The 23,856-nt window shown below is 50.5% G+C and overlaps 7 protein-coding genes across 7 annotated transcripts; 3 read left to right on the top strand and 4 right to left on the bottom strand.

Moving 5' to 3' along the window:
• Positions 1 to 131: 131 nt before the first annotated feature.
• AKAW2_50846A (Zn(II)2Cys6 transcription factor) lies at positions 132 to 2,788 on the bottom strand (the record flags this gene model as incomplete). The annotated part of the gene is made up of 10 exons (XM_041690709.1): positions 132 to 227; positions 301 to 631; positions 695 to 869; positions 938 to 1,269; positions 1,318 to 1,338; positions 1,385 to 1,496; positions 1,552 to 1,585; positions 1,634 to 2,447; positions 2,521 to 2,584; positions 2,638 to 2,788. 10 exons carry the CDS (start codon positions 2,786 to 2,788, stop codon positions 132 to 134), a joined length of 2,130 nt encoding a protein of 709 aa, XP_041544267.1.
• A 417-nt stretch (positions 2,789 to 3,205) lies between these two features.
• Positions 3,206 to 4,331, bottom strand: AKAW2_50847A (cupin domain-containing protein; the record flags this gene model as incomplete). The annotated part of the gene is made up of 2 exons (XM_041690710.1): positions 3,206 to 3,946; positions 4,029 to 4,331. The coding sequence occupies 2 exons, from the start codon at positions 4,329 to 4,331 to the stop codon at positions 3,206 to 3,208; spliced, it is 1,044 nt and encodes a 347-aa protein (XP_041544268.1).
• Positions 4,332 to 9,069: 4,738 nt separating this feature from the next.
• Positions 9,070 to 11,365, bottom strand: AKAW2_50848A (FHA domain protein; the record flags this gene model as incomplete). The annotated part of the gene is made up of 5 exons (XM_041690711.1): positions 9,070 to 10,705; positions 10,757 to 10,808; positions 10,867 to 10,999; positions 11,074 to 11,279; positions 11,350 to 11,365. 5 exons carry the CDS (start codon positions 11,363 to 11,365, stop codon positions 9,070 to 9,072), a joined length of 2,043 nt encoding a protein of 680 aa, XP_041544269.1.
• Positions 11,366 to 12,971: 1,606 nt separating this feature from the next.
• tom70 (putative mitochondrial outer membrane translocase receptor (TOM70)) lies at positions 12,972 to 15,120 on the bottom strand (the record flags this gene model as incomplete). The annotated part of the gene is made up of 5 exons (XM_041690713.1): positions 12,972 to 13,219; positions 13,281 to 13,754; positions 13,809 to 14,580; positions 14,654 to 14,736; positions 14,808 to 15,120. The coding sequence occupies 5 exons, from the start codon at positions 15,118 to 15,120 to the stop codon at positions 12,972 to 12,974; spliced, it is 1,890 nt and encodes a 629-aa protein (XP_041544270.1).
• A 570-nt stretch (positions 15,121 to 15,690) lies between these two features.
• Positions 15,691 to 16,503, top strand: AKAW2_50850S (uncharacterized protein; the record flags this gene model as incomplete). The annotated part of the gene is made up of 1 exon (XM_041690714.1): positions 15,691 to 16,503. One exon carries the CDS (start codon positions 15,691 to 15,693, stop codon positions 16,501 to 16,503), a length of 813 nt encoding a protein of 270 aa, XP_041544271.1.
• Positions 16,504 to 17,680: 1,177 nt separating this feature from the next.
• On the top strand, positions 17,681 to 18,490 carry AKAW2_50851S (MSF1 domain protein; the record flags this gene model as incomplete). Its single annotated transcript, XM_041690715.1, has 1 exon — positions 17,681 to 18,490. One exon carries the CDS (start codon positions 17,681 to 17,683, stop codon positions 18,488 to 18,490), a length of 810 nt encoding a protein of 269 aa, XP_041544272.1.
• Positions 18,491 to 19,362: 872 nt separating this feature from the next.
• AKAW2_50852S (uncharacterized protein) lies at positions 19,363 to 20,220 on the top strand (the record flags this gene model as incomplete). Its single annotated transcript, XM_041690716.1, has 1 exon — positions 19,363 to 20,220. The coding sequence occupies one exon, from the start codon at positions 19,363 to 19,365 to the stop codon at positions 20,218 to 20,220; it is 858 nt and encodes a 285-aa protein (XP_041544273.1).
• Between the last annotated feature and the right edge of the window lie 3,636 nt (positions 20,221 to 23,856).

The raw sequence follows: 23,856 nt of genomic DNA on the forward strand, positions 1-23,856 counted from the left end.
ACTATGAAGTCATATATGAGTTCCGCTAACTAGCTATATACAAGTCAACCCCACTATACAAGACCCCCAAGTCCCTAATATCGACCAATGGAATTGCATAGCACATGGTAAAATATAGTAGTAATACATGGTCACCCATCCAACATCGGCAACCCTCCCAAATCATCGAACAGTCTAGCGATGCCTTCAAAGGAACAATCCGGGAAGCCGAAGCCATATGCCCATTCCTATACCCCCTGTATTAGCAATTCTGTTTCTCCATTTGTACATGAAGCGGGTTGAAGGATCGAAACAACATACCGGAATATCAAACCCTGTCTGGGCAGTAGCCGAAGCAGATGCTGCAGCAGCAGCTCCTGGGTCAGTAGTAAAGTCGGCAAGTTTGGTTCCATCGTTGCTACTGGATGGTGTGGTAGCGGATTGAACATCGATGGGCCGGAATTCTCGCAAATAGTGTTTGATAATCTCGACAGATTTACGCGCCACCACGGATTCGTCCATTGCTTCGAGGATCTCGACGGCCATTTCGACGGAGCGGCGGAGCGGGATGGTTTCGGCGCACATGCCTAGTTTGGACATGGGGAGGAGGAGGGTGGACGTGGCGAACATGACATATGTAGTGTTGTACCACCTAGTTTTGGGTTAAACGGGGTATGGATGGGAGGGTATAGGAAGAGGTATAAGGCAGGCGTACCAGCAGCGGAAAAAAGTGTGAATTCGGTAAATATCGTAAATGACTTGAATGGTTTTCATTGCTGCGTCGAGACATTTGGCGATCGTTTCTTCTAGTTCCATAGGGGTATGTCGTAATTTGCGTGTGAAGTAGCTGAGGAATGGTCGGAACAGGAGCATCTTCACGTTGTAGTAGCCTGGTCGGGAAGGTTTAGTGTCTGTGACTGAAACAAATAATGAGGACGTGCAGGGGGGGAGTGCTTACGAATACCGAGCACTAAGCGTTGCCTTCGTGCCCATTTCGGATCTCTCAACGCCCCTCCTGTTGCTCGTTGAACAATGTCTGGTTTGATCCTGTCCGGCAGTCTCGCCATCCATCGATCTAGCTCATTTTCAATTTGGAGTGCGAGATGCAGCTTCTCTTGTAACGTAATACGCGAATGGTATATCTGCACAGACACCTTGCGGATGATGTATGCAAAATCCACCATCCATGGGATAACAGCGTACTCAGAGTCGTCTCTCTCAGGTAGGGCTCGGTTGTGGTACTCATCCATGCCTAGAGTATCCGGACGGCCTACAGAAAAGCTCATTTCACTGGTGTGGTTAGGACCATGACTGAACCGGATGTCCAGAAAGACTTACATCTCCAAAGAGAACAGTCCCCTGCCAGGGTTAGCGTGAGATCTATCCAAGCAGGGCACGAACCTACCACCACGTCTTTGAAATCCACTCCGAGCGTTGCTCTGTCGAACTGCGCACCTCACGATTGAACCCAGCAGCTAGACATGTGCGGATAGCCAGACCCAGGTACATGTACGCCACTAAGCCATGTCAGCTTATCAGTCGCAAAAGCAAGTAGCGAATTAGTTTACTTACAGTTCGGATTCAGCTCGTTCTGACAGATTTTAGCCTAGACCAGGTCAGCCCGTACTTCGCCCAGGAAGAAAACATCTCATACCATAAGGTATAGACATTGCACCGTATCCAGAGTATTCGAGAACTGCAGGTAGTTGAGGTACATCTGAGCTTCCCCAAACAACTTCCTACTCCATTCAAACCGGGTCAGTCCACCCAGCCTGTCCTCATCCCAGACCCGGACCAGGGCCCCGAACGACAGGATACTCAGATACAAGGCAACAAAACTCGGCTCTGGCTGAACGCCACGATTGAACCAGAGACTGTGCGCCCGAAGCAAAAAGTCCTCCTTATCAATAAGAGGATGAATGAAATGGATATTCTCAAAATAGCCGTTGATGAATGCATGAGCCTGCTCAAAGTAATAGTTCTGTTCCCGTAAGGTCAAGGGCTGGGCGGAGCCGGTACCCGAGGGTGAAAAGCTCGAGTTGTGCAGCGTCGAGACAATCGAATATCCCGGGTCCTCGAGACGTGCATCCCGACGCTCCAAGGAGCGTTGCGGCTCCCGTGCCTTTTGGAGATGACCGAGGAGAGCCGTTGAAGAAGTGCTGCCGTGAAATTCGATACCGTTGGTGTGGTGATTTAGTTCGCTGATTTCATCCCCCACCGACTCCCCAGCTTCGTCATGGTGTTCGTAAATGAAAGGCGCATCTTCTCTCGGCGTGGATGCAGCGCGAGGAAGTGACAATGGAGTCGCCTCAACGCCCACTGGGGGAGGAGGAGCTTGCTTGGGTCCCGAGCTTGGTTGTACTACTACCTTCTGGGACCGCGAGGAATGCTGGGACGTAACGTCCGCCTCTGCCAACCTTAGTCGAGCCGTCAGCTCGTCTACTTTGCGCTCTAGATCAGCGACGTATCTGTCTGATGTGTCAGCAAATACCAAGGCACGAACTAGCTAGCTACTATATAAACGAATCATGATTTACATACCGTGCAGACCTGCTGCTTTCGCGTTGACGGTAATTCCCCTGATAGACGCAATTGAGTTGGCTTTCTAGGAAGGAGGTTAGTTCAGGATGGGACAGCTTATCGCGATAGTCGGCATACTTTTACAGTGCGCGCAGGGATACTGCTCGTCGCACTTGTACTTCTTGGCCCTGCAGCGGTCGCATGCTTGTGCAGCGCGAGGGCGTTTGGCCCGCGGCGGGGGAAGAGAATCATCACCCGCGGTGTGAATGGGGGGCGACTCATCCATCATCCATCTAGACGAAGGTAAACGACATAGGGAAAACTGGGGTATGTATCCAAAACGAACTATAGGGACAAGAGTGGAGGCAAATTGAAGATAAGGAGGAAGTAGTCGATCGTAGTAGAGGCCGAAGTTAATCGCAAAAAAGATGAAGTTGGAAAGGGAGACTCGGCCGGGATTTCCGATCGTGAGCATCACGTGGGAACCATCTGCGGGGTCCCCGCGGGGTGCAGAAGAAAAAATTAATTAAATGAAATGGATTCGATTCCTTTCCACTTTTCTAACTAACTAATACAAATAAGGTAGAGCATGACAGGTATCGCTAATAGTTCCAGTTCCAATAGTCGTCACAAGGGCTCAATTGAGCCACGCTAAGTTCATGCATCCACGTCATCCACCCTTTCCCCCTTCCCCCTTCGCTCCCCTCTAGAGTTCAATGGTCACATTCAACTCGGACGCCACAGACCCAACCTCCGCCGGGTTCCACTCCGGCACTTGGTCAGGTAGAACAGCACCTTCGAATGGTGTGCCCAACCGATGGATCAAAGTCTCAATGCCATCGCCATCGGTAAATGACCAGACCCGCACATACCGACTGGCGAATCTTAGAGCGAACGCCTGACCGGCCGGGATCACAACTGTCTCTCCTTCGCGGAAAGTTGACTCGGGGCCATCCTTCAGCTGGACGGTCAATGTCCCCTCCTGAACACATAAACAGTGATCAACCGACTGGAAGGTCAGGAATTTAGAAAGTAGAGTTTCGCCGTATGTCTTAGAGGATTCAATGCTGGAAATGGCGCAGACACCCTGGCTCTGGCGGGTGGTGATAAATGGTCGGGACATGACACCTCCCAGCATCCATTTGGGACCCGTGTTGGCGCGCAGGAAATATGGTTGTGACGACTCGGGGAGCTTCTCCTCATCTGCACTCCACTCCCCTAGGGCAGGAGGTTGGTAATGTGGTTGGAACACGACGTCAAAGTCCTGCTTCGCAGCCATCACTTTGGGTATTAACAGAGCCTTGAGGTCGCGATCGTCGTTCTCGGGAACCAGGATACCCTCATAAGGCTCGGACACGTAGCGGAAGAAGTCGACCCAGTCGCCGGGAGTAACGACGCCGTAGGTCTCGGTATGTGGTCCCAGCATTTCCGGGTTATGAACCACAGTCTATAGTAGACATTGGAGAGTCAGTCGTGAGCGAAGAAAGGGAGGACAGGAAATGCAGCATAGCAAATAGCATCTGACATACAGGAGGGACATAAGCGAAATCCCCAGGCCCCATTATCCGACATTTGTCTCCATTCCACAGTTTCAAGAAGCCCTTGGTCACCAGGAAGACATCATGGGCGTGGTTGTGATAGTGAAAGCCCGGGGCGTCTGAAAGGACAGCCCCGCTCTGAAAGACAGCCATGAGGCCATTGGTCTGCTTAGAGGAAGCCAGGATACGAAAGGCTCCTTTGCTCCCCGGAATCGTGATGCGTTCACCCTCCAATTGCGGGATCGCATAAGGAACCCTCCCCTGCGGGGGCTGTTCAGTGAAAGACAAGGCCATGTTGTAGGAAAATCAGAGCGTTCCTTAATGAGTAAGGAAAGAACAAGCAGATTTTGAGTTCAGGGGCAGTCATGGTTCCTACATATAGGTTTCTGGGGGAAACAGCATTCGGAACCTGAGGTGGAGTGATCGTCCTCGCGTCTTGCCCCAAACTCCAGAACTCTCATTGCCGGCTGTCGGATATGCCGTGGGATGGGTGGGGTCGGGATATCCGGGGGTGGGAGTGACAGAGACGTAGCGAAAATGGTTCCTTAGATTATTCAAGAGGATAGTGGGGGGGCGAATGAAATGACCCTTGCACTTCTTCGCATCCGAGGCAAATCAATGGTCCTGAATCCAACATGGAGAGAAGCTCGGGAAAACTCACCCCGGGAGCTGACGTCACTCCATCCAAGCATCTGGCATTTCATTTCCCTATTGGTATCTGGCGTGAAACAGTAAATACATCGAAACGAAGTGCGACGACGATGGACTATCGTGACATGGTGCGCAATCAAAAATCCTCAACAGGTTTCCTGCATGGGAGGCCATGCTTCCCTCTATGTCCCGATGCGCCTGCGCTTCGCCAAAAAAGAAAACCCCCGCAGACCTGGTCCTTCATAAATCAAAAAGGGTACGATAGCGCAACACATTTAAGCGGTCGAATGAGTGTCCGAAAGCCAACTGGTCACACGGGCGACCAGCGCCCTTTTTCCGACGTCCCTAAGAATCCTCTATACCGTCCGTGGTGAATTAGTCCCTGCTCCGACGTGTCCGCCTGAAGAGCTCTCATCGCTGTCCCCCGACCGCCTTCCGTTCCCAACGGGCCTGGTATCAGAGGATAAGGTGGATGAGCTTCTGCTCAGGGATGACGGCGAAGCAGGGACAGATGAATTCGGTGTGGTGCCTTGTGAGGATCCAGCAGAGCCCTTGAACGCTGCCGCCGCAGCGGCCGGATTGCAGTGAGGACATATGAAGACATTGAACCCACGGCCGTTGCAGCTACTACAAACGGAGTTTCTGATCCCGATTAGCATTGGCAACACAATCCAAGAATGATTGGATGCATCGACTGACCGTGGTGCGTTTCCCGCACAGCTTCGGCATGTCACCACTGTCCGCCCCCCAATGCAGGAGGTATGCCCCGGGTCTCGTTGATACATTAGTCCGGCTTGATGAGACGTGTCTTCTGGAACGAGGACGAGATGGTAATATGTAGTCCAAGAATAGGCTATGCTCAGAAACTGGTTCCACAACCTTAAGGAGGGTTGATACGTTGATCGGACAGAGAGAAAGAATCAAGAGTCGGATATGCTACTTCCCATGACCAAACGCGGTATTTGTAGGGGGGCCACTGGGCTTATCAATCATCAAGATGAGACATAGAGTCGGCGAAGATTCCCGGATAGGAAGGTAATGAGAAAGAAAAAAGCAAAGGCGAATTGCTTCAGTCAAATCATCCCGCTCCCTGCTTAGTGCCAAGGGCAAGCTCGCGGGGGACGGGAACTGTAAGACTCATTCGGTCATCGATGTGTGCTACCAGCTCTCGAGTCAAGACCACTTCGTATCAGCAACGTCAAATTATCTGTCAAGATTTCATCTTCCGAGCAAAATTCAAGGCACGAAGATTCAGTCACATCCAGAGATTTTTTATTTTCGATATGCCGCACCAATAACATGAGACCGGACGGTGCGGCATGATCCCAGGATCATGAAGGGGCCGCAGAGACAGCCCCAGACCACCTGAGGAGATGCAGGATGTGCCTGTCGGGCGTGTCAACACCTCCGATGCCTTTAAGGAAAGACTCCGCGCCCCAGTGGAGCCTTTTCTGCAATCTTGATCCATAGGGCCGGGTCCAGTTTATGGGCGTTGTGCCGGCCGTTGCCAACCAGACCAGGTGCCTAGATGCACGACTTGCCCAAGCGTATCGGACAATGATGGATCTCGGTTATCATTGATTGGGCGACCGAATAGGTGATTACGGCTGCATGGTGCGCTTAGTCGAAAATACAGACGTCGGTTCAGGCTCGAGTATGTGACCAAGCAGAAGCCGGAAATGTTATACGGCGGGATACAAGACCCAGAAGCATGGCAGCCACGGAGAATTGTGTTACGCGACTAACAAGAATCGCTAAGCTCGGCAAGCATTCCAGGTCAACTGCTTTCAATGCGACGTGGCCCTTTAAGCCTTTCGCTGACCTCCCATAACGGATAAGCGCAGTGCGACACGCACTTACACGATCATGGCTGGCAACATATCCTGACAACGCGGAATTTTGTTCCAGCGATGTGTTGTGGTCGTAGTGACACTGGACTAGCAGCCATACAGAGTCATCGACGTTCGTCAATACCGTATGCCTTGAGTTCACCCTGGGCTTTTCCCTATATGTTGGTATAGTCGTAGGGTGTTCCATGCACGAAGCTGCGTCTCAGCCGGGCTGTTCACCCAATCATTTTATGGCACATGAATAGGCTTCGGGATAGTCTTGACACTTTCTGCCTAACTCTGTGGCCCTGTAAGCTACGCCTCAGCTTATATTCTAGGCGGAATACTCCGTGGGCCTTCTAATGTGCCCGCCAGCGATGGAGCAACGGTCGTGCGGCGTTGAGGCCAATTTAGCGGCAGCGCCACTGCCCATGCGCTAAAAGCCGTCTTCTTATCCCCTGAAGTATAGGGCATATGGAGACTGAGGAAGGCAAAGAAAAAATAGCGAGTCAAACCCGCGAAGAGTGAGGGAAGGGGAGGGTTATTCATGCGTGCCTGTGAACAATGGGCACAGTGTGACGGGAGCCATGAAACCGCAGGGGCACGAGGACACGCGGACAAGCGCCCTCGAAAGAAAGAAAAAGAAAATAATTAGATAGAAGAAAAATCAAAATAAAATATAAAAATAAAATGAGAAGGAATAATCACGGGGAGAGGGAACAAATGAGAGTAGCAGATTACTGGACGATCAGATAGTGATTTTTGCAGGCCGTAATTTCCGCCCCTCGCAAGTGGCAGTCCATTCCCGATTTCTGCAGGTATCCGGTTCTCACTTCTCAAGGGGGGTAAGGAAAGGGAGATGGCGATTCCATCGCAACTGCAGTGCAGCGATGATTGCTCGGCCTTTTGGGGCATTAATCTTGCGTCGTCCTCATTAAAAGGCAAAGGAAATTTTCTTGCCTGGACCAATGGCCGATGATTCTGGAGGTTCTTTGAGTGGCCTGCGTCTGCGGATTGGTCACATGTTATAAGAACCCCTGTCCATATTATGGGATTCGAACTGCGGTTGGAACTCACGCAGTTCATGGCGGGAAACTTGCTTGACTTTGATGCTCCTGCCGCAGGTACGGAGTACGGAACACCTACTTGAGCCCTAGTGGTCTTAAAGGGACCAATCTGCCCTTACTCAGGGATCCTAGACCGAGGCGAAGGATGGCTAAGAAACCCAGTGACAATGCCATCCATGTGGTCCATTTCTGTCTCGGTCACGGGTGGATCCCACAGCCAGGGAAACAGAAGAGACTTGTGGACAAAGAAATGAAATGAAATGAAAACCAGAAAGAAGAAAAGATGCAAGGGTGGGTGGCTTACAGGTAAGGTAGGAGTGGAGGACGGCAAAGTTGGGTCTCAGTCAGATCAATGGTCGGTGAGCTGCAAGTATCCGGCAGACATCACGCGCACGACTGAGGACCCAACTTGGAATTTTATTAGGGCACATAATCGTGGCCATTGTTAACCTGCCCGAGTCACAGGAAAAGTGCTAGCCGGGATAGAGATCCCTGGAAGGAGAAAAAGCAAAAGCAGGGTTGGCGAAGGAGTTCCAACCTTGAACTCAAGGCAAGGCCACGGGACAGGGACACTACCGGGGGGAAACTGGATGCGACTCGCGCGCTTGACGGAGTGGAACTGCTGCTGGAGGCACCGTTTGTTGTACAGAGAAAAGCAAAGCTGGGAGGAGGAAGAAAGAGTGACGTACGGCAACTTGGCCGGCCGAACGGCTGGACACCTTCAACCTGGTTATTGCCCTTGAATGATAAGTTCTACTCTGGGTGTACGACGACCCCGACAATGAGGGGAAGTAAAGGAGGGGAGGGAAGGTGGGGAAGAAGAAGCGGTGGCAGCTCCTCTACGGCAGATCAGGATAGAGAGGAAAATGCAGAGACGGAAAGAGAGAGGAAGAGAAGGAGAAAGTAACGAACGAGAAGCCTTGAAAGAGGCGCCGACGTGGTGGTCATGGTCGACTTCATGGCGGTCACCAAGCCAATAGGCCAATAGGCCCATAAGCTCCACTCAGCAGGAAGAACCAGTATGACCCTCCGGTCATAACTAAAAGCCGGCCCACCGATCATGAGAGCGAGAAGAGCCTGCCTTGCGGCCGTGGTTACATTGGCCCGTCTCATCCACCCCGGAACAACACCGACTAGTGTGCCATCGGAAGAACTGGCTGTATTATTTGCTAGTACAATAATTACATCCAGGTTTGCGGGGGCTGGCTGGTTGTACCTCGGTTCTGAAGAAGCCCATTAGAGCAAGGAAGATAAGAAAACAGCGAGAAACACGCCCAAATACCAAACATAGGAAAAGTGAACGAAAGATAGAAAGAAAGAGAAGAGAGACAGAGAAGCAGCACCCGCCATATCCCAATTCGGAAAGGTATGAGAAGAGAACGCCGATAGCACCACGTACTCGGTGTGGTTCATAAGCACCGTATTTCATAGCAGAAGCGCATGGTTTCCAAAGCGAATGGCCAATTTCGGGACAACTCCTATTCTTTACTGAAAGTAATCCGGGGGGAGCGACGCCAACGCAGCGATAGTACCGAAAGCACCGATGGCTACACCCAGAGCAGCACTTGCAGCATGGCTGGCAAACCTCCCCGTACTAGAAGTCTTTGCTCGCTTTGTAGGAGATGCGGTCGTCTCGGCATCATTAATGGAGTCGTCAACTGACGGCAGCTCCTTCGCACTGTCTAAGTCTGCCAACTGGGATGGAAGTTCCTGTTGGTCCGTTGGCATCTGTGGCTGAGCATCCGGATAGCAAGTCTCTTGGTCAGACGATTGGCTATCGCTTGTCACAGCTGAGTCAACCCCGTCTCGATGATAAGTAGCAACGTCTAGCTCGGAACTCCCAGACGAGCCATCAATCTCCTCCGCCTTCCTTTTCAGTGGCTTGTTTGCGGGAACGCTATCTAATCCTGTCTCGGACCTTTGCAATGGTGTTGGAATGGGATCTGGCTGTTTCTGGGGCATGGGTGTCTCCTGGATTTCTTGTCCGTCGCTCGAAGGTGCTTCCTGGCTTACAATCCCAGGGGTAGCCATAGACGCAACGACCGAATCCCTTCCACGGTTACAAGCAGGATCAGTCTCACCAAGCAGGAACGACTCGTTGTTGACAAAGGGTCCGTCAGCGTAAGGCACTTGCGGAGTTGGGGGGATATGTAGGGAGTATGAAGTGTTTGCAGTGGTTCGTGGATTCCACCAGTCCATGTGCATCATTGGCGGGTTATTCTGGTAGCTAGGTAGCGAACGATCGACTGTCTTTCCGTACGGAGAAGATAGAGTTGGCTGCAATAAGATTGGCGGCGGTGGAGCTTCGGTCGAAATTATTCTGGAAGGGCCAGTGCTCTGAGAACGCAGATCTGATGTGGAATTTCTAACGGCGAGCAACTCCGGCTCACACGTCTCAGCGTCATATGCCATATCCTCCCCATGTCGATCGTTAAATTCGGGCTTGGACGTATCATTTCCAGATGGCAAGCGGGCATTTGTTTCCTCCACAGCATAGCTCGCCTCTGATGCTATCAAGTCGCGAATCCCCAGAACATGAAGGCTGCTCGATCTCACAGACTCCTCATCTTCATGGGACTGTTCCACATTGGATCTGAACGACGACTGGGAATCAACCTCGTCATCTTCGTCGTCATCCGAACCAGCATGGTAATCTTCGCCCCAGCTGGAATCCTCGTCGTCAGAGGTATTCATTGCAGACGCACTGTCCGCCTCCTGGATGAAATCATCAAAATCATGAGCCGCGTTACTTGGATCGTCGATAAGATCTATGACGGAGGGTGGGGTTATCCGGGGAGTTACCAGAGGCTGTTCATGTTGTCCATGCTCGAGATCAATAGGGCTCAATTGGGATCCTTGCTGGCCATCATGTCTACCCACTTGATCTGTATCTGAGCAGGCACCCACGTGGGAATTTCTTGCGTCGTCCCTCTTCAGAGGGGACGTCAAAGGCGACGAAACCTCCATGACGGATTGGTCGTCTGAATCTGAATCGGGGGTGGAGTTGTCAATCTCGGAAGCACTGTCGGATGCAACCACCATAGGAACGGAATCTTCTTTTGCATCACTGTCATCATCGTCAGGAACACAAAAGGTATTGGTTGCAAGGGCGGTTCTTTGGCTGTCCATGGTGTCAGCACTGCTCAAACTAGGCGGGACACATGGGGCATACAAAGGGTCAGGCCATTCGAATTCACAACGAACTTTAAGTGGAGGGAAGGTATCTTATATGACACGTCAATAACCCATCTGTACCTTTCTCAGTAGTCGGGCAAGACTCACCAGAGCCACGATACACTGTGGAGCCAAAGGTGACCACGTCATCATGTTTGATGACAGAGTCCTCCTCTGTTGGAATTCTCTTCCCATTTATCCAGGTACCATGCATCGACCCACCGTCACGAATGTAGACGAGCTAAACAAAGTTCAGCCTATCTTGGCCTGAAGCCCAACTACCTGTTGAGGTGATAGCCATATAGAAGAACATACCTGCTTGTCGAAGCACACCCATAGCTTGGCATGGTTGCGCGACATGACCCTCGATTCAAATAATCCATTGTTTCTGGCGGGGATAAGATTCTTTGATTCACGCTTAGAAGCCCGACCAATGTTGACTTGGTTATTGGTAGAAGTGAACTCTAGGGATCGATATGGCAGATCATCGGATACGGACAAAGGGCGGAGAGTCACAATAGCTGCCCGAAGAACAGGTATTAGTTCCATTTGGCTTCGGTGCGTATAGACTAGTGCAGAGCAGACACTTACCCTGTGTGGCAGGCATGGTGATAAGTGGTGGTGCCGTCAGCACAAAGAGATAGAGCGACAGTTATTAAGACGTGCAGTGCAGTCTGGATCGAACCAAGGTATCAGTGTCTTATATCTCAGAATCCCCAGCGCTTGAACGGCAAGACCGGATGCCAGAAACCGGACAGGCTGCCTGAGCGCTTACCTACTCAGCATCAACATCAACCAACAAGACGGCAGAGAATGAGAAACGGATCTGAGTGTAGCCTTTGAAGGTAGATGAAGACCACGATAGCGTCGAGAGGGGAAAGGCAAGGAAGTGATGAGGTGTTTACAGCAGGCTGACGAGGCGGCCAACGGGGGAAGCCAAGGAAGCTTTGGGTAGGAGGGGCAGGAGCATACGACCGACCCGATGGGATCAGCCTGAGGTCAATCAATGGGCGGTCGCTGTCAGGCACCCGGGAAACGTAGAAGAAAAGTCACTGGCTATGAAAGCGTACCAAAGTGTTAGTCCCAGCAGTGAATGTCAAAGGCAGCCTAGACAGTCCCCAGATATTGCCTGCAGGGAAGGGTTTAGACGGCGATCAGGCAGAGGGCGCTGATTCATAGTTGTATTTGATAAGAAGAATAGGAAGGGGCCGTATCTAACTTACTACCACTCAGGTTTGGTTCACGCAACAAAAGTGAAAGAGGTAGTTTAACACACCTCGGAAGGGACTGAGACAGAGTCTCACTCACAAGAAAGATGGAGAAAGAAGTAGGAGAGGCATCACTCAGCAGACAAGCTGTTGAATGAGTGTCAGATAGGGAGTAGATGAGTCGAACGATAACATGTTCGGACAAGATGGATGACGCCGATGCGGGCGAGAGAGTGAGTGCTGATAGGCCGACGGGTGGGGGGGAATACCCGTCAGGTGGACCAGCACCTTTTAGTTTAGTCGGGCGGAGTACAGGAGAGGTAAGATTAGGTGAATACTAGAAGTTACTCAAAATGGTGATCCAGTGACTTGCCATCTAGTATCTCCCCCATCACTCGACCCGACCTGTCACCATTTCCTTAACTCTTTTTTGACTTGAAGTTATTCATCCCACACTTGGCTTTCCCTATACTATGGTACATACATACATCGCTCGTGCTTGCCCCTCTTCCCAAACCGACATGCCGGATAGAAAGTATATGTGTATCTTCCGGTCCGCAGACCTCTCTCATCTCTCATCATGCCCCGCATTTCTTCCTCGATAAAAGAGCCCAGTGTGCCCCCTCCCAGAACCAATGGAGAGAGCTTGGAGACAAACAGAGAGGGGGGAGAAAAACCATCTCGCAAACAGAAAAAGTGGAAACACGGTCGCAACAGGAGATAAAACAGTATATCGGCACAAAATGAAAATAAAAGATCCAGACGTCAAATAAATCGAAGACATAAAAAGAAAAAGGAAAAGAAAAGAAGTCCTTATAGTAAATACACACAGATGAATGGTTCAGGCGCCCATGCACCTACCAGAGCAGACCAGGCATAAGCTACGGCCTGCCACGCTTCAACCACCGAATTCCAAGACAGAAGAGAATGAGGGGAAATAGATTAGGTCGTACACGTCTTTTGGCGTCTTGACGGGTGTAAATGAAGATATATCAGGACTCAATCTTACAGAGAGGGAGGGGGGGCAAAGCCAGCACCCATGCCTTGCAGACGGGCAGCAAGCTGGGGGTACTTCTCCTGGACTTCCAGCTGCGTGCGGGTGGCCTCGGCATAGGAGATGGCATTGATAATCTCCGCCTCGGTACGAGCAAGCTCAGCGGCGCGCTCGAAGTACTTGAGGGCCTGCGAGACCTTGCCCTGCTGCAGCAGAAGCTGGGCCATCGTTCCTACGGCGATATCGCATTCGGGGTCGACTGCAAGCCGGTTAGTGTTCCAAGATCTCTCCACTATACAGCGAACGTTCGCAAGACTTACTGATCAAAGCTTTCTGGCAGAGGTTCTCGGCCTCCTGGAAATCGTGCTTCCACTGGAACAAGGCAAGAGCCTTGTTGATCAGGGGCAGGACGTTAATACCCATAGGCTTGCTCTGCTTCTCCATCTCCACGGCCTTGTCGAACTTCTCAATTGCCTCCGAGAAGTTCTGCTGGTCGAGGAGAAGTTCACCGTAGTAGTTGTAGACATCAGGCACTTCTTCAAAGTTCTTCACGGATCTTCTGAAGGTGGCCATGGCGGACGCAACGGAGCCCATCTTGTACTGCGTAACACCAAGCTGAATGTGGGAGTAGATGAAAGTACGGTCGAGGTCGATAGATTTCTGGTAATCCTTAGCAGCCTCGGCGAACTCTCCGAGGATGAAGTGAAGCTGGGCGCGGTGGTAGTAGATGTCGGGGTCATCCTTGTTGTGGGTGATGGCGAGCTCGAAGTCGTCGGCAGCGGCGTCCTTGTTTCCTTTGGGACATTGTCAGCAAAGCATCTACCAAACGAAAAGGGCGTTTAACATACCGAGCTCGAGGTGCAAGCTGGCACGCTTGATGTAGCTCTGAACCAACGACGGCTGCAGCTCAACACTCTTGTTGAGATCCAACAATGCGGCCTGAGCGTTACCCTCGAGATAGGTGAAGGTGGCTCTCAGGTTAAGAGCAAGGGCTTCGTATTCACCCAAGTCTCCGAGCTCCAGAGCCTTCTCAAAGGCAGAAGCAGCCTCCTCGTAGCCATCACCAGTCTTCAGGGCCATTGCAAGCAGACCCTTGCGGAGTTGACCCTTACCGGAGTCGTCGCTCAGATCCGCAGACTCATCGAGGCCTTCGGGCAGTGCCTGGGGGCGGAAGCTCTGGAGATAGTTCGAAACAAAGGTCGGGCTAGGGAGCTTCTTGCCCTTTGCCTCAATAATGGCCTTTCCTTTCCTCTCGGCAACCTTCTTCAGGAGTCTTTCCAGAGCAACACGGCTGATCTCGTTGGAGAAGCCGTCGATGATGCAGCTGGCAGTGAAGTCAAGAAGAGCCTCGCTGAACTTCTCCAGGTGTTCGTATGCAATGGCTCTGCGGTTCAGGGCCTTGACGTACTCACTGTCCATAGCGAGAGCGGCACTGGTATCTTCGACGACCTTCTCCCACTCCGACAGGACGTTATAGCAGGCGGCACGGTTCGAGTAGAAGACCGGATCGGGCTTGCAGAGAATGGCCTTTCCGTAGAGCTCAATGGCATTGTTGTAGTCCTTGGAGCCATACGCCTTGTTTCCAGCAGCCTTGAGCTTGGCTGCGTAAGCCTTCCTTGTCTTTAAATCCGGTATTAGCATTTGCGGTATCGGCGACCGGAGGTCTTTCCATCGTAAAAGGCCAAAGACTTACCTCTTCCGACAGCTGTGCAACGGATTCCTCGTCAACTTCTGGGAGTTCTTCGGAGGCTTCCTCCGTCTTCTTCGCGGCAGGCTCTAAGGAGATCGTCAGCCCGAATCGGATGCTTGTCGACGGGAGAGGCAAAGTGTGGTTCTCTTCAACATACCCTCTTGAACGGAGGCAGCCTTGGCCTTCTTCTCTTCTTCTGCCTTCTTCTTCTCCTTTCTTCTCTGGTTCTTGCTCTTCTTCTTCTCTGTGGAAGGGGCTGGGGTAGTCCGACCTGAGTCGGAGAGGTAGTAGACGACACCCGCGCTGGTCACGACCACAGCAACACCGGCAATGGTGTAAACAAGGGCCTTATTTTCCGACACCCATTTCGAGATGCGGTCCCAAACTGATGCTGATGAGGATGGGGGAAGAGAAGTCGTGTCAAGAACGACGTTCTTCGTAGGCTGGGGCAATGGCGACTGGCTTGACATGATGACCCGACAGAGGAACCCGTCTTCTTATCGCTTTTCCTATGAATCTACAAGGGGAGCTCGGTCAGCATCGTGACAGCAAATGGGCCTGGGAGGGAATTGATAGGGAGCACGGACGGTCCTGAGTGCAGAGCAAGTGCTTGTCGGCAGGGCGGACAACTTGTCTTGGGGTTGGGAGAGAGCGAGGAGAGATGCGGCTTGAAAAGTTATGCGTTGCGATGTTCAGGTTCCGGCGACGCAGCGGGCTTTCCGAGCTGGTTTGGGCCAATCACACTCGCCGCAAGGGGATGGGCTCCGTCAGCTCCTGCTTTCTCCACAACATCATCATCCGTGATTCCAAGGCAAATGGGACCAATGTGTCGTTTTCTGTGCTGGATCATGACCATCTCACATAGCTCAGGCTGGCGCGAATTAATCTTCTCAACTGCGCAAAACCCCCTTTTTCTAGTGTGCGACCGTCTAATGTGCCGAGGTGCCAACAGCACGGCTATCACTTGCTAACAGCTCGGTGCTCATACTTACAAGTGTCTTGTCTACTACCCTCGGTCGCAATTGCCGCGACGGCAAAAAATGGCCTCGGAAGTGCTGCCACAGGACTTCAAAATCATATCGTCTCTACGCTACGATCCTGCTCTTTCAACGATAGGCAAGCGGGCAGCGACTAGAACAACACCCGATCCATTGACCACACCGTATTATCTCCTCCCTTACCATCAAGAACGCCTTCGAAATGCAGCGGCATGTTTCAGCTGGGGAAAGGCTCTCGCCTTCCTGAATCAAGACACGAATCAGTTCGTCGAGTTTCTTAACACCTTCATTCCGGACAACACCAAGCCATGGCGCCTCCGAATTCTCCTCGATAGCACGGGCACTTGCGAGGTTGAGGTCAACCCGACGACGTCCATGAATCCGCTAAATTATCTAACTCCAACCGAAACGAACCTTCAGTCCACTGCCTGGCGTGTATACATCGATTCCGAACGCATATCCCCATCCGTTTTCACCACACACAAGACTACGGCTCGCGACTTCTACACAGCTGCACGACTCCGATCGGGAATAGTTTCTTTTGTAGAGCCTGCGGAAGTTCTTCTGGTAAACCCGGCGGGTGAGATCATGGAAGGAAGCATTACAACACCATACTTCAGGCGACGAGATACGACGGATGGGGAGGGAAAGCCAGCTTGGATTACACCGCCGCTTTCCAGCGGTGGCAATGCCGGTACAACGAGGCAATATGCTTTAGCACAGGGATTCTGCGCTGAGGATACAATTGCAGCTACTGACCTAGTGGATGGCGAGGAGTGCTGGCTCAGCAATGGTGTCCGAGGTTTCATCCGCGGTCAGATTGTACTAGGAGGAATCGACGAGCCACATGCCTAACGTCTATCTGAGCCAGACAATAGAAGGATTTCCGAGTAAAGTCGAGGATAACACACGGATATCTCGGGCCCCGACCTTGTGAGAGACCAGGATTTCCCTATCGGTCATGTAGGCGTATGAGCCCGCAGACATGTGTCACACTTGTTGACACATCTTATGCATAAAAGCGCCAAATAGTCCTCCGCACCTATTGTCATTATATTGCAGGGCCACGTATGAGTCCGACTGTACTGCACCGTGCTATGACGAAAGGTTGTTATGAGATGGAGCATAAATAGTACAGGCAGAGCACTGTTGAATTATGCTAGTACCTTTGTGGAGTCCGAACTGGGTGCTCACTACTACAGTAGTAGTACTACCGAGTGACTACCCCTCATACTAGTATGCTATATAATTGAGTGTGACTAGCAGTGGGTACTACTATTAAGTATTCTGCTGTTAGCCTGTTACTACTACTAATTATACTGGTACTAGGACCAAAAAGCTTGGCTGTCATGGCTCCTCCGTTTCGTCACAAGTCGGCACTAGTAGTAGTTATGGTTAGTGATTGAAGTACTTAAAGTTATACTACTAGTACTACTAAACACTATTGCTGGAACTACAGTATTTGTGGAATAGTGAGTAGTTCAAGGTGATGATACTTCTTGTTATTCCCCGTATACAACCCGAATATATAAAATGATGGAAGATTGGCTGGTAGTCCGTTGTGTGTTGAATAATACTACTATCACAAGCAGGGTGCTTGTCCTGACGTCAGAAATTCGATACTGCAGGTATGATCATACGAGGATCAGCAAAGACTTTGCTGTCTGCCACGCAGTCCTGGTCTATAGTAGTGCTTTGTAGCTGAAGAAAACCAAGAGGACTACTAAGTACTACATGATGATTGGCCCGACGGGAGACAATCAGATGATGCACCGGCCCATCCCCGCATTACCAAACAGGCTTAGCGGCGAGCGGCCAGAAGCTGACAGAAATTCTTCCCAGTCGGAGGCTCGGGCAGATTCGTCCGGCCACTGAGAAAGGCGATTGAGCAGGCGAGCACTGCAGTTCACTTTAAACCAAGCAGCATCCCCAACGCCACCCTGTGCTCCAGTTCCATCCTCTCTCTTCCCCAAGTTGGTGTGACTTCCTCATTCCAATTATCCGATCCACTCTGTATGCATCATTCGCAATTATGAAATTCTTCGAGAATGTCTTCACCTACGACTATTCCTTCCCGGCCGTGTCGCTGGCCTACTTCCTTCGCTATCCCAACCCATATTCTCGCCATGTGCTGACCACCGATGTCATTGACCGTTATGTCGATCCGACGACTCAGCGTCTCCACACCACTCGCCTCCTCCTCAAGAAATCCAAGGTTCCCTCGGGAATCCTCAAACTCCTCCCCAAGGGGATTGGCGGCTCAGACAATTCCGGCCAGAGCTATATCCTCGAAACGACTGTTGTGGACGCCAAAGAGGGCTGGATGCAGACGGAATCTCGTAACATGGAATGGACTGGGATATTGAGCGTGGTCGAGAAGCAATTCTACCAGCGTCAACCCGAAGGTCCGCTCGGCACTCTGGAAGGGCTTTCCCTCGATGACAAGAAAAGCGAGCAGACTACGGTGCGCACTACAGTCACTTTCCGCTCTAAATTCGGACAAGGAAAACTGCTAGGCAGAAGGAAGACGGAGCCGAGTAGCGATCACACCGGTGATTACGAGGAAGAAGCTCCAAAAAGAGGCCTTTTCACCTCCTTGTCCACTGCGGGAATCCAACGCACGATTGAGCTGATTGGATTGAACCGCACTCGGGATGCCGTGCTCAAGAGCAAGCAGGGTATGAACGTGGTCCTTGAGCGCTTGCGCAATGGCGGTATCGTAGGTGTTCTCGAAGGGATGCGTCAAGATCGGGAGGCAGCGTTCGGGCCTGAGGGCGGTCCCTGGAAGCGAGTTTGGCTTTCCGGCCATGGGCACGCGTCTATTCAAGATGACGACAATTGATTTCGAACTTCTCATCGAACTGGAGAAAAGGCGACCAACACGGGAAATATATGTGCGACATTCAAGCGTGGAGCTCTGGCGTTTTTGGGGGATTCTCATTTCTTTCTTGCTTTTGACGGACAATCTCCTACCCTTCTGAAACTTTTCTTTTCCTTCCATTCAGGGTTATACTCTGAAATTGCTGACTATTTTGACACCTGCATATTATCTCACCATGTATACAACGAGAAACGTCACGGATCAAAACCTTGTGTATATTAGGAAAGGGCGGCCAGTCGGATACTCTTGCTGAATTCGGTTGCACCTCTGCTACAATATCGATGCAATTCACATTTACTTCTTTCACTTGCTTCTATTTCCTGTAGTTGCATGTCTTCCAAGACGACCACATTGGCTTTCTTTGAAAGCCCTGTTCGGTTTACACTTCCCTCACTGATACTTCATCTTGACTTCTGCCCGACCATCCTTTCACGGAAGATTGTCTCTCACCCTTGAAAGATCCTCTGGCAAGCAAATACCGCGAGACAATCTGCCGGACGCCATCGAGGCTCGCCAGCAGGGACTACAATTGATTGATTGCAGGGAGACCACGGCCAATAATCAGAGACGAACGGTCTGGAATTGCACGTGACCACTACCTGAACCAGAACGTGGTATCCTTTCCGTGAGGAACTCCTTGAACAGCTGGATGACAGTTGGTGTGACCCCTGCGGACTAAACACGAGCCCATGAACCTTCTTCAGGAACTAACATGAAACGATTTATTCCAGCTGGCTCATAAGCTGTTGTACTATCTCGGTTCCTGTCTCTTCAGACCGTCCGCATTCAAACACCCCAGGAATCCCTACATAGATTAGACCCGCCACCGGAAGATGGAACGGCAACTACCGACGCGTGGGGTACGCGTTTTTGATTCTCAGATAGCACCAGAACGCCATGGAGTGAAGCGTGAATATGAAGATCCGGTTACGCCTTTTGCGGACGGTACACAAGTAAGCGAGGGTTTCAGATTCCTACCTGTGCCTACCGAGACGGATGATCTTCAAACGACTTGCACGAAGCTTGAAGAGCTAGCTAAAATAGTCGAGCAAGGAAACAGTCTCGCACTATTCACGGGACTAAAACTAGCAGCATACCCATCAAAAAGCGACCCGGAGAGCGTGGCCATGAGCCAGCTGACATCGCAAGAGCTGTGGATGTATGAGACTTGGAAGGAGATGAAGACGAGACAAGACACCGAGTATAAGAACGGTGACCGTTCCTGCAACGAAGGGGATAGCAATGGTATGAAGCTACCGTACTTCGACTGGGAGCAGAACGTGGCGCCGGTGCCCCAGGGAGCTCATAGTCTCAAGAGGTTTACGCAGCGGGCGGCGGCTATGGACGTGGTCTTTGGCCATCGAGGCGCTACACCTGAAAATGCTTCCTGGCTTACGTCGCACATGATATTTATGCTACCCCTGGTAAAAGCTGTCACCAAGGTTACCAACATTACAAAGAACCTTCAGAACAGCCATCTGTCTCGCCAGACACGTGGGTTGACAGAGATGGAGGTGGCCGAGGTTGAAACGGCACGCAAATTGGTTTCTATTGTGAATAAGAATCGGGCCCGAGAAATGGAAAAGATTCGCCGGTTGATGAAAACGATCGAGGGATATGCGTCAGTACTCAGAGAGCGCGCTGAAGCACTGGAGAGACTGAGGCACACCTCGACTATGCAGCGACGATGAAAGTATACTGTGGGATCTATTTTCTATAGATCAGGCAGGAGAAACCCAGACAAGGGAGAATAGGTCAAGGGGTTGTGAGAAACATCTCCAAGGCACGCGACCTCGTATAGAGGGCCTTTTGCAGACGGAACCCGCAGACTTGCACTTGTTACCTTTTGCATGTGCTTATCAGGATACGAAGGGAAAGCAACGAACATAGGAAGTTATAGTACCATAGTAGTATTTAGCACCCGCTAACTAGTTACGACTCCACAGCAAATATGAAATTGGGGCATGAGCTCCCCATCTCGTCTTCTTTGACTCCTTAGATGTCCCTCTGTCTCATCGATATGTTTATAACTACTTAATACGTTGGGAGACAATCCGACAAAGGCAAAGCTCGAATCCACAGGCAACCTCTACCGAAGAAACCAACTATGGTCCAATTGGTTCTTGTGAAAATACTCCAACTTGGCAGCATTAGGCAGCTGCTGAACCTAGTACCTACCTAGGTAGTAGGACTATACTGCCATGCTAAGCCCCGATTATAATATCACGCTAGAGGAGAAAAACTTAGGGGGGGAAGGTATTCCGGAATGAGTCCCAAAGTAGTCCCCCACCCACGCACTTCCGAGAATCCCGAGGCTGAATGAGTGAGTGAGTTCTTCGAACGAACCGGAAGCGAAGCGAAAGGAAGTGTGAAGAACAGGAGGAGTTTTCTTCCTTTCTTTCTTTCTTTCCCCTTATCCTAGGCAGCCAAGATCGAGTGGATCTATCTAGTATGTAGTATCTACTAATGACCATTGGCATTTAGGTATTGTTGTGAATGGATTTGGAAACGAACTGTTTGTTAATAATAATAAAATAGAATAAATTAAATTTTAGTTACTTGGTGATATGATGGGTAGGGGGTTCGCGATTGACTAGGCAGCAAGCAAGCAAGCATACCTTACCCGAGAAAGAGCCAGCCCACTTGCTTTGGTTGGCCGAGCGAGCGAGAGAGCGAGTCAGTCAGATAGTGCAGGCAGGCAGGCAGGCAGGCAGATGGATGGTTGGAGAATGTGTGTAGTTAGTAAGTTAGTTATTTAGGGCATTCCGGATGGATCATGGATGACCTCATAGGCATCATTAGTATTGTCGCATAGTTAGTACTACGTACATACATGGATGCCATTTCATTTAATTGATCCTGATCCTGGGAGAGCGGGATGAGATGGGATGGGATGGGATTATGAGGAGAGGGGTAGAGTAGACTAGGACTGGGACTGGACTCTCAGCTCTCAATGTGCATGCATGTAATGAATGAATGCATGAATGAACCCTTTTTCTTGAAGGGAACAGATTTCATTGCTACTTACTTATTACATTAACGAATAGATTGTCGGCTGACTGAGTATACTATTCGGCCTGTGGTTGGTTGCACATGGTATGGTAACTAAGTAAGTAGGTGGTAAACCAACAGACAGAGAGAGAGAGAGAGAGAGAGAGAGAGAGAGAGAGAGTGTGTGTGTGTGTGTGCCTCCTACTGTGTAAGTATGTAGTACGTAGTAGAAATGATGCATTCAGACTATCCCTAAAAGAGAAGATCGCGGATGTTTGGAATGCGGGTTCGTCGTGGGTGATCAGGGATGGGCATCACTGATGTCATTGCATATTTTTTCTCTACTACCCATCCATCCATCCCTTCGGTCCATGGGAAAAAAGGGAACTAACTACGTACTAGGGAAGGGGGGAAAGGAAAAAGGTTGAACAAATTCCTCAACCCCACCTCCTTTGGAAAGACATCATAGTTTAGGTAGTTTAGTTGAGAGAGGAAATTGGCAAGCAGCAAATGCGAAACAATAGTCAAATTCTACGAAGTGACGGAGTAGGTAGTGCTGCTATCTTGACTACTTGGGATTTACTGGCCGCTTGGGCCCCTCGGGTTGGTGCCGGGTTGGTTGGTTGATTAGTGGTAGACACTAAAGTAGTAAGTACTGATGGTGGCTCTAAAAACCAGGGATCAATTTCAGTCCAAGTTAGTTGTTAGTTCAACCACTTTCTAACTAGTGAAAAAGGGAAAAGGAAGTGTCAGCTTGGGGTTGATTCCACATGGGAAGTAATTAAAAAAGCCGCCACCGAGGGTCTTGTTCTTTCTTTCTTTCTTTTTTTTTCTTTTCCAATTAGGGTAGACTGCGACCCATCACAAGCTCTTCTGGGGAGGACGGAATGCTTGGAATTTATTGATTCCCTGCTTCTATTTCTCTGCCTGTTCGCTTGCAGTGAGATAAGCAGTGTCTGACCACTTCATAACTGGAGTAGTGAGGTAGTAGACATATCACACGCCTCCTCTTAACTGTACAGGCGTGTGGGTGTGTGTGTACCAAGTGATGAATGAAGAATGAAAGAAAGAAAGTGAAAATGGTATGCAATCGATCGCTACCTACGTACATTGCATGCATGCATACAAACAGAGACTTTTTCCGCAAGCGAAAGCGAACCCAGAAAAACCAAATCCTACCCACCTAACCCACTGGTGGCAACAGCGGCAATAGCCGACCCAACAACAGCACACGATGAGCTATGAAGACTGAAGAGAGAGAGCCCGAGAGAGAGAGGTGGGGGTGTTGAGCGAAAAAGCAACAAACCCAAATGAATTAATTTCGGGGGTTCCATTCAAGGAACGGTGCTCATTGCTCGGAAATCTTCATAGCGGCCACTAGTGGCCCTTGTTCCTTAGCTACGATGGTCGAAAAGAACCCCAAAAGTGCAACCCCGAAAAATCCACTAGTAAGTACTGTCTAGCTAACTAACTAACCATTGGATGGAATTATTTTTGTCGGTCGAACCCCATCGCAACAGGGGGAAGGAGGGAAAATCAGGGACTTTGCTGGCTAAGACGCTAAGTTGGGCAGGCTACTTTAGTACTGTTAGTTTAGTAGATGGCTACTAGTGTGGTGTGCCTGTGAGTTGAGTCGAGTGAGTGTATCAGGGACCACTAGTATTTATCTAGTAGTTACTGAAGGGAAAGTGGATCTCTCCGAGGGACCGCGCTAGTCGTATCGGTCAGGCTAACTAACGGTTCTCCGACAATCAACAAACCCCCCTCTTTGTGCTTTTGCAATGGAAAACGGTCTACCGTTCCAGACATCGTCTCATCTATCGGATAGAGTGGATGATTGACATTGTAGTAGCATGTGATACAAAAGTTGACATCTTGAGTTGCTTGGTTCTGATAGCTGGTAACATCGGCAGCTACCGCTACAGTAGCTTTGGTAGGATCACCAGCCACGCTCAACCATCCTGTAGATCAAAAGGTAAATCTATAGCTCGTTGGCATTCATGATTATGCCGAGAATTTGGGAAAGCCATGATAGGTTATAGCTAGCCTCGGGTCAGCTTGTCTTGCTGGCTAGCTGTATGGACACTTGATAACCTCACCTCACTTCACCTATTCCGATAATATCACTCTGATTAATTGGCCTACGGCCCTTCCCCCAATACCATTGGTGCGATATCTGGGCCTCTCTCTACCAACGGCGTGCTTCAGAGTGACTCCTCCGGCAACCATCACACTTGACCTAAAGCATAACAAAGTCAAGGGTGTTCGGACATCCGACATTTACCCGTGTTGAGTCCGTTTCTCGTTACAGCGAGACCCTGCGGGCATGGCCTGAG

Source organism: Aspergillus luchuensis, chromosome 5 (assembly GCF_016861625.1).
Source record: "Aspergillus luchuensis IFO 4308 DNA, chromosome 5, nearly complete sequence".
NCBI classification, from domain to species: Eukaryota; Fungi; Ascomycota; class Eurotiomycetes; order Eurotiales; family Aspergillaceae; genus Aspergillus; species Aspergillus luchuensis.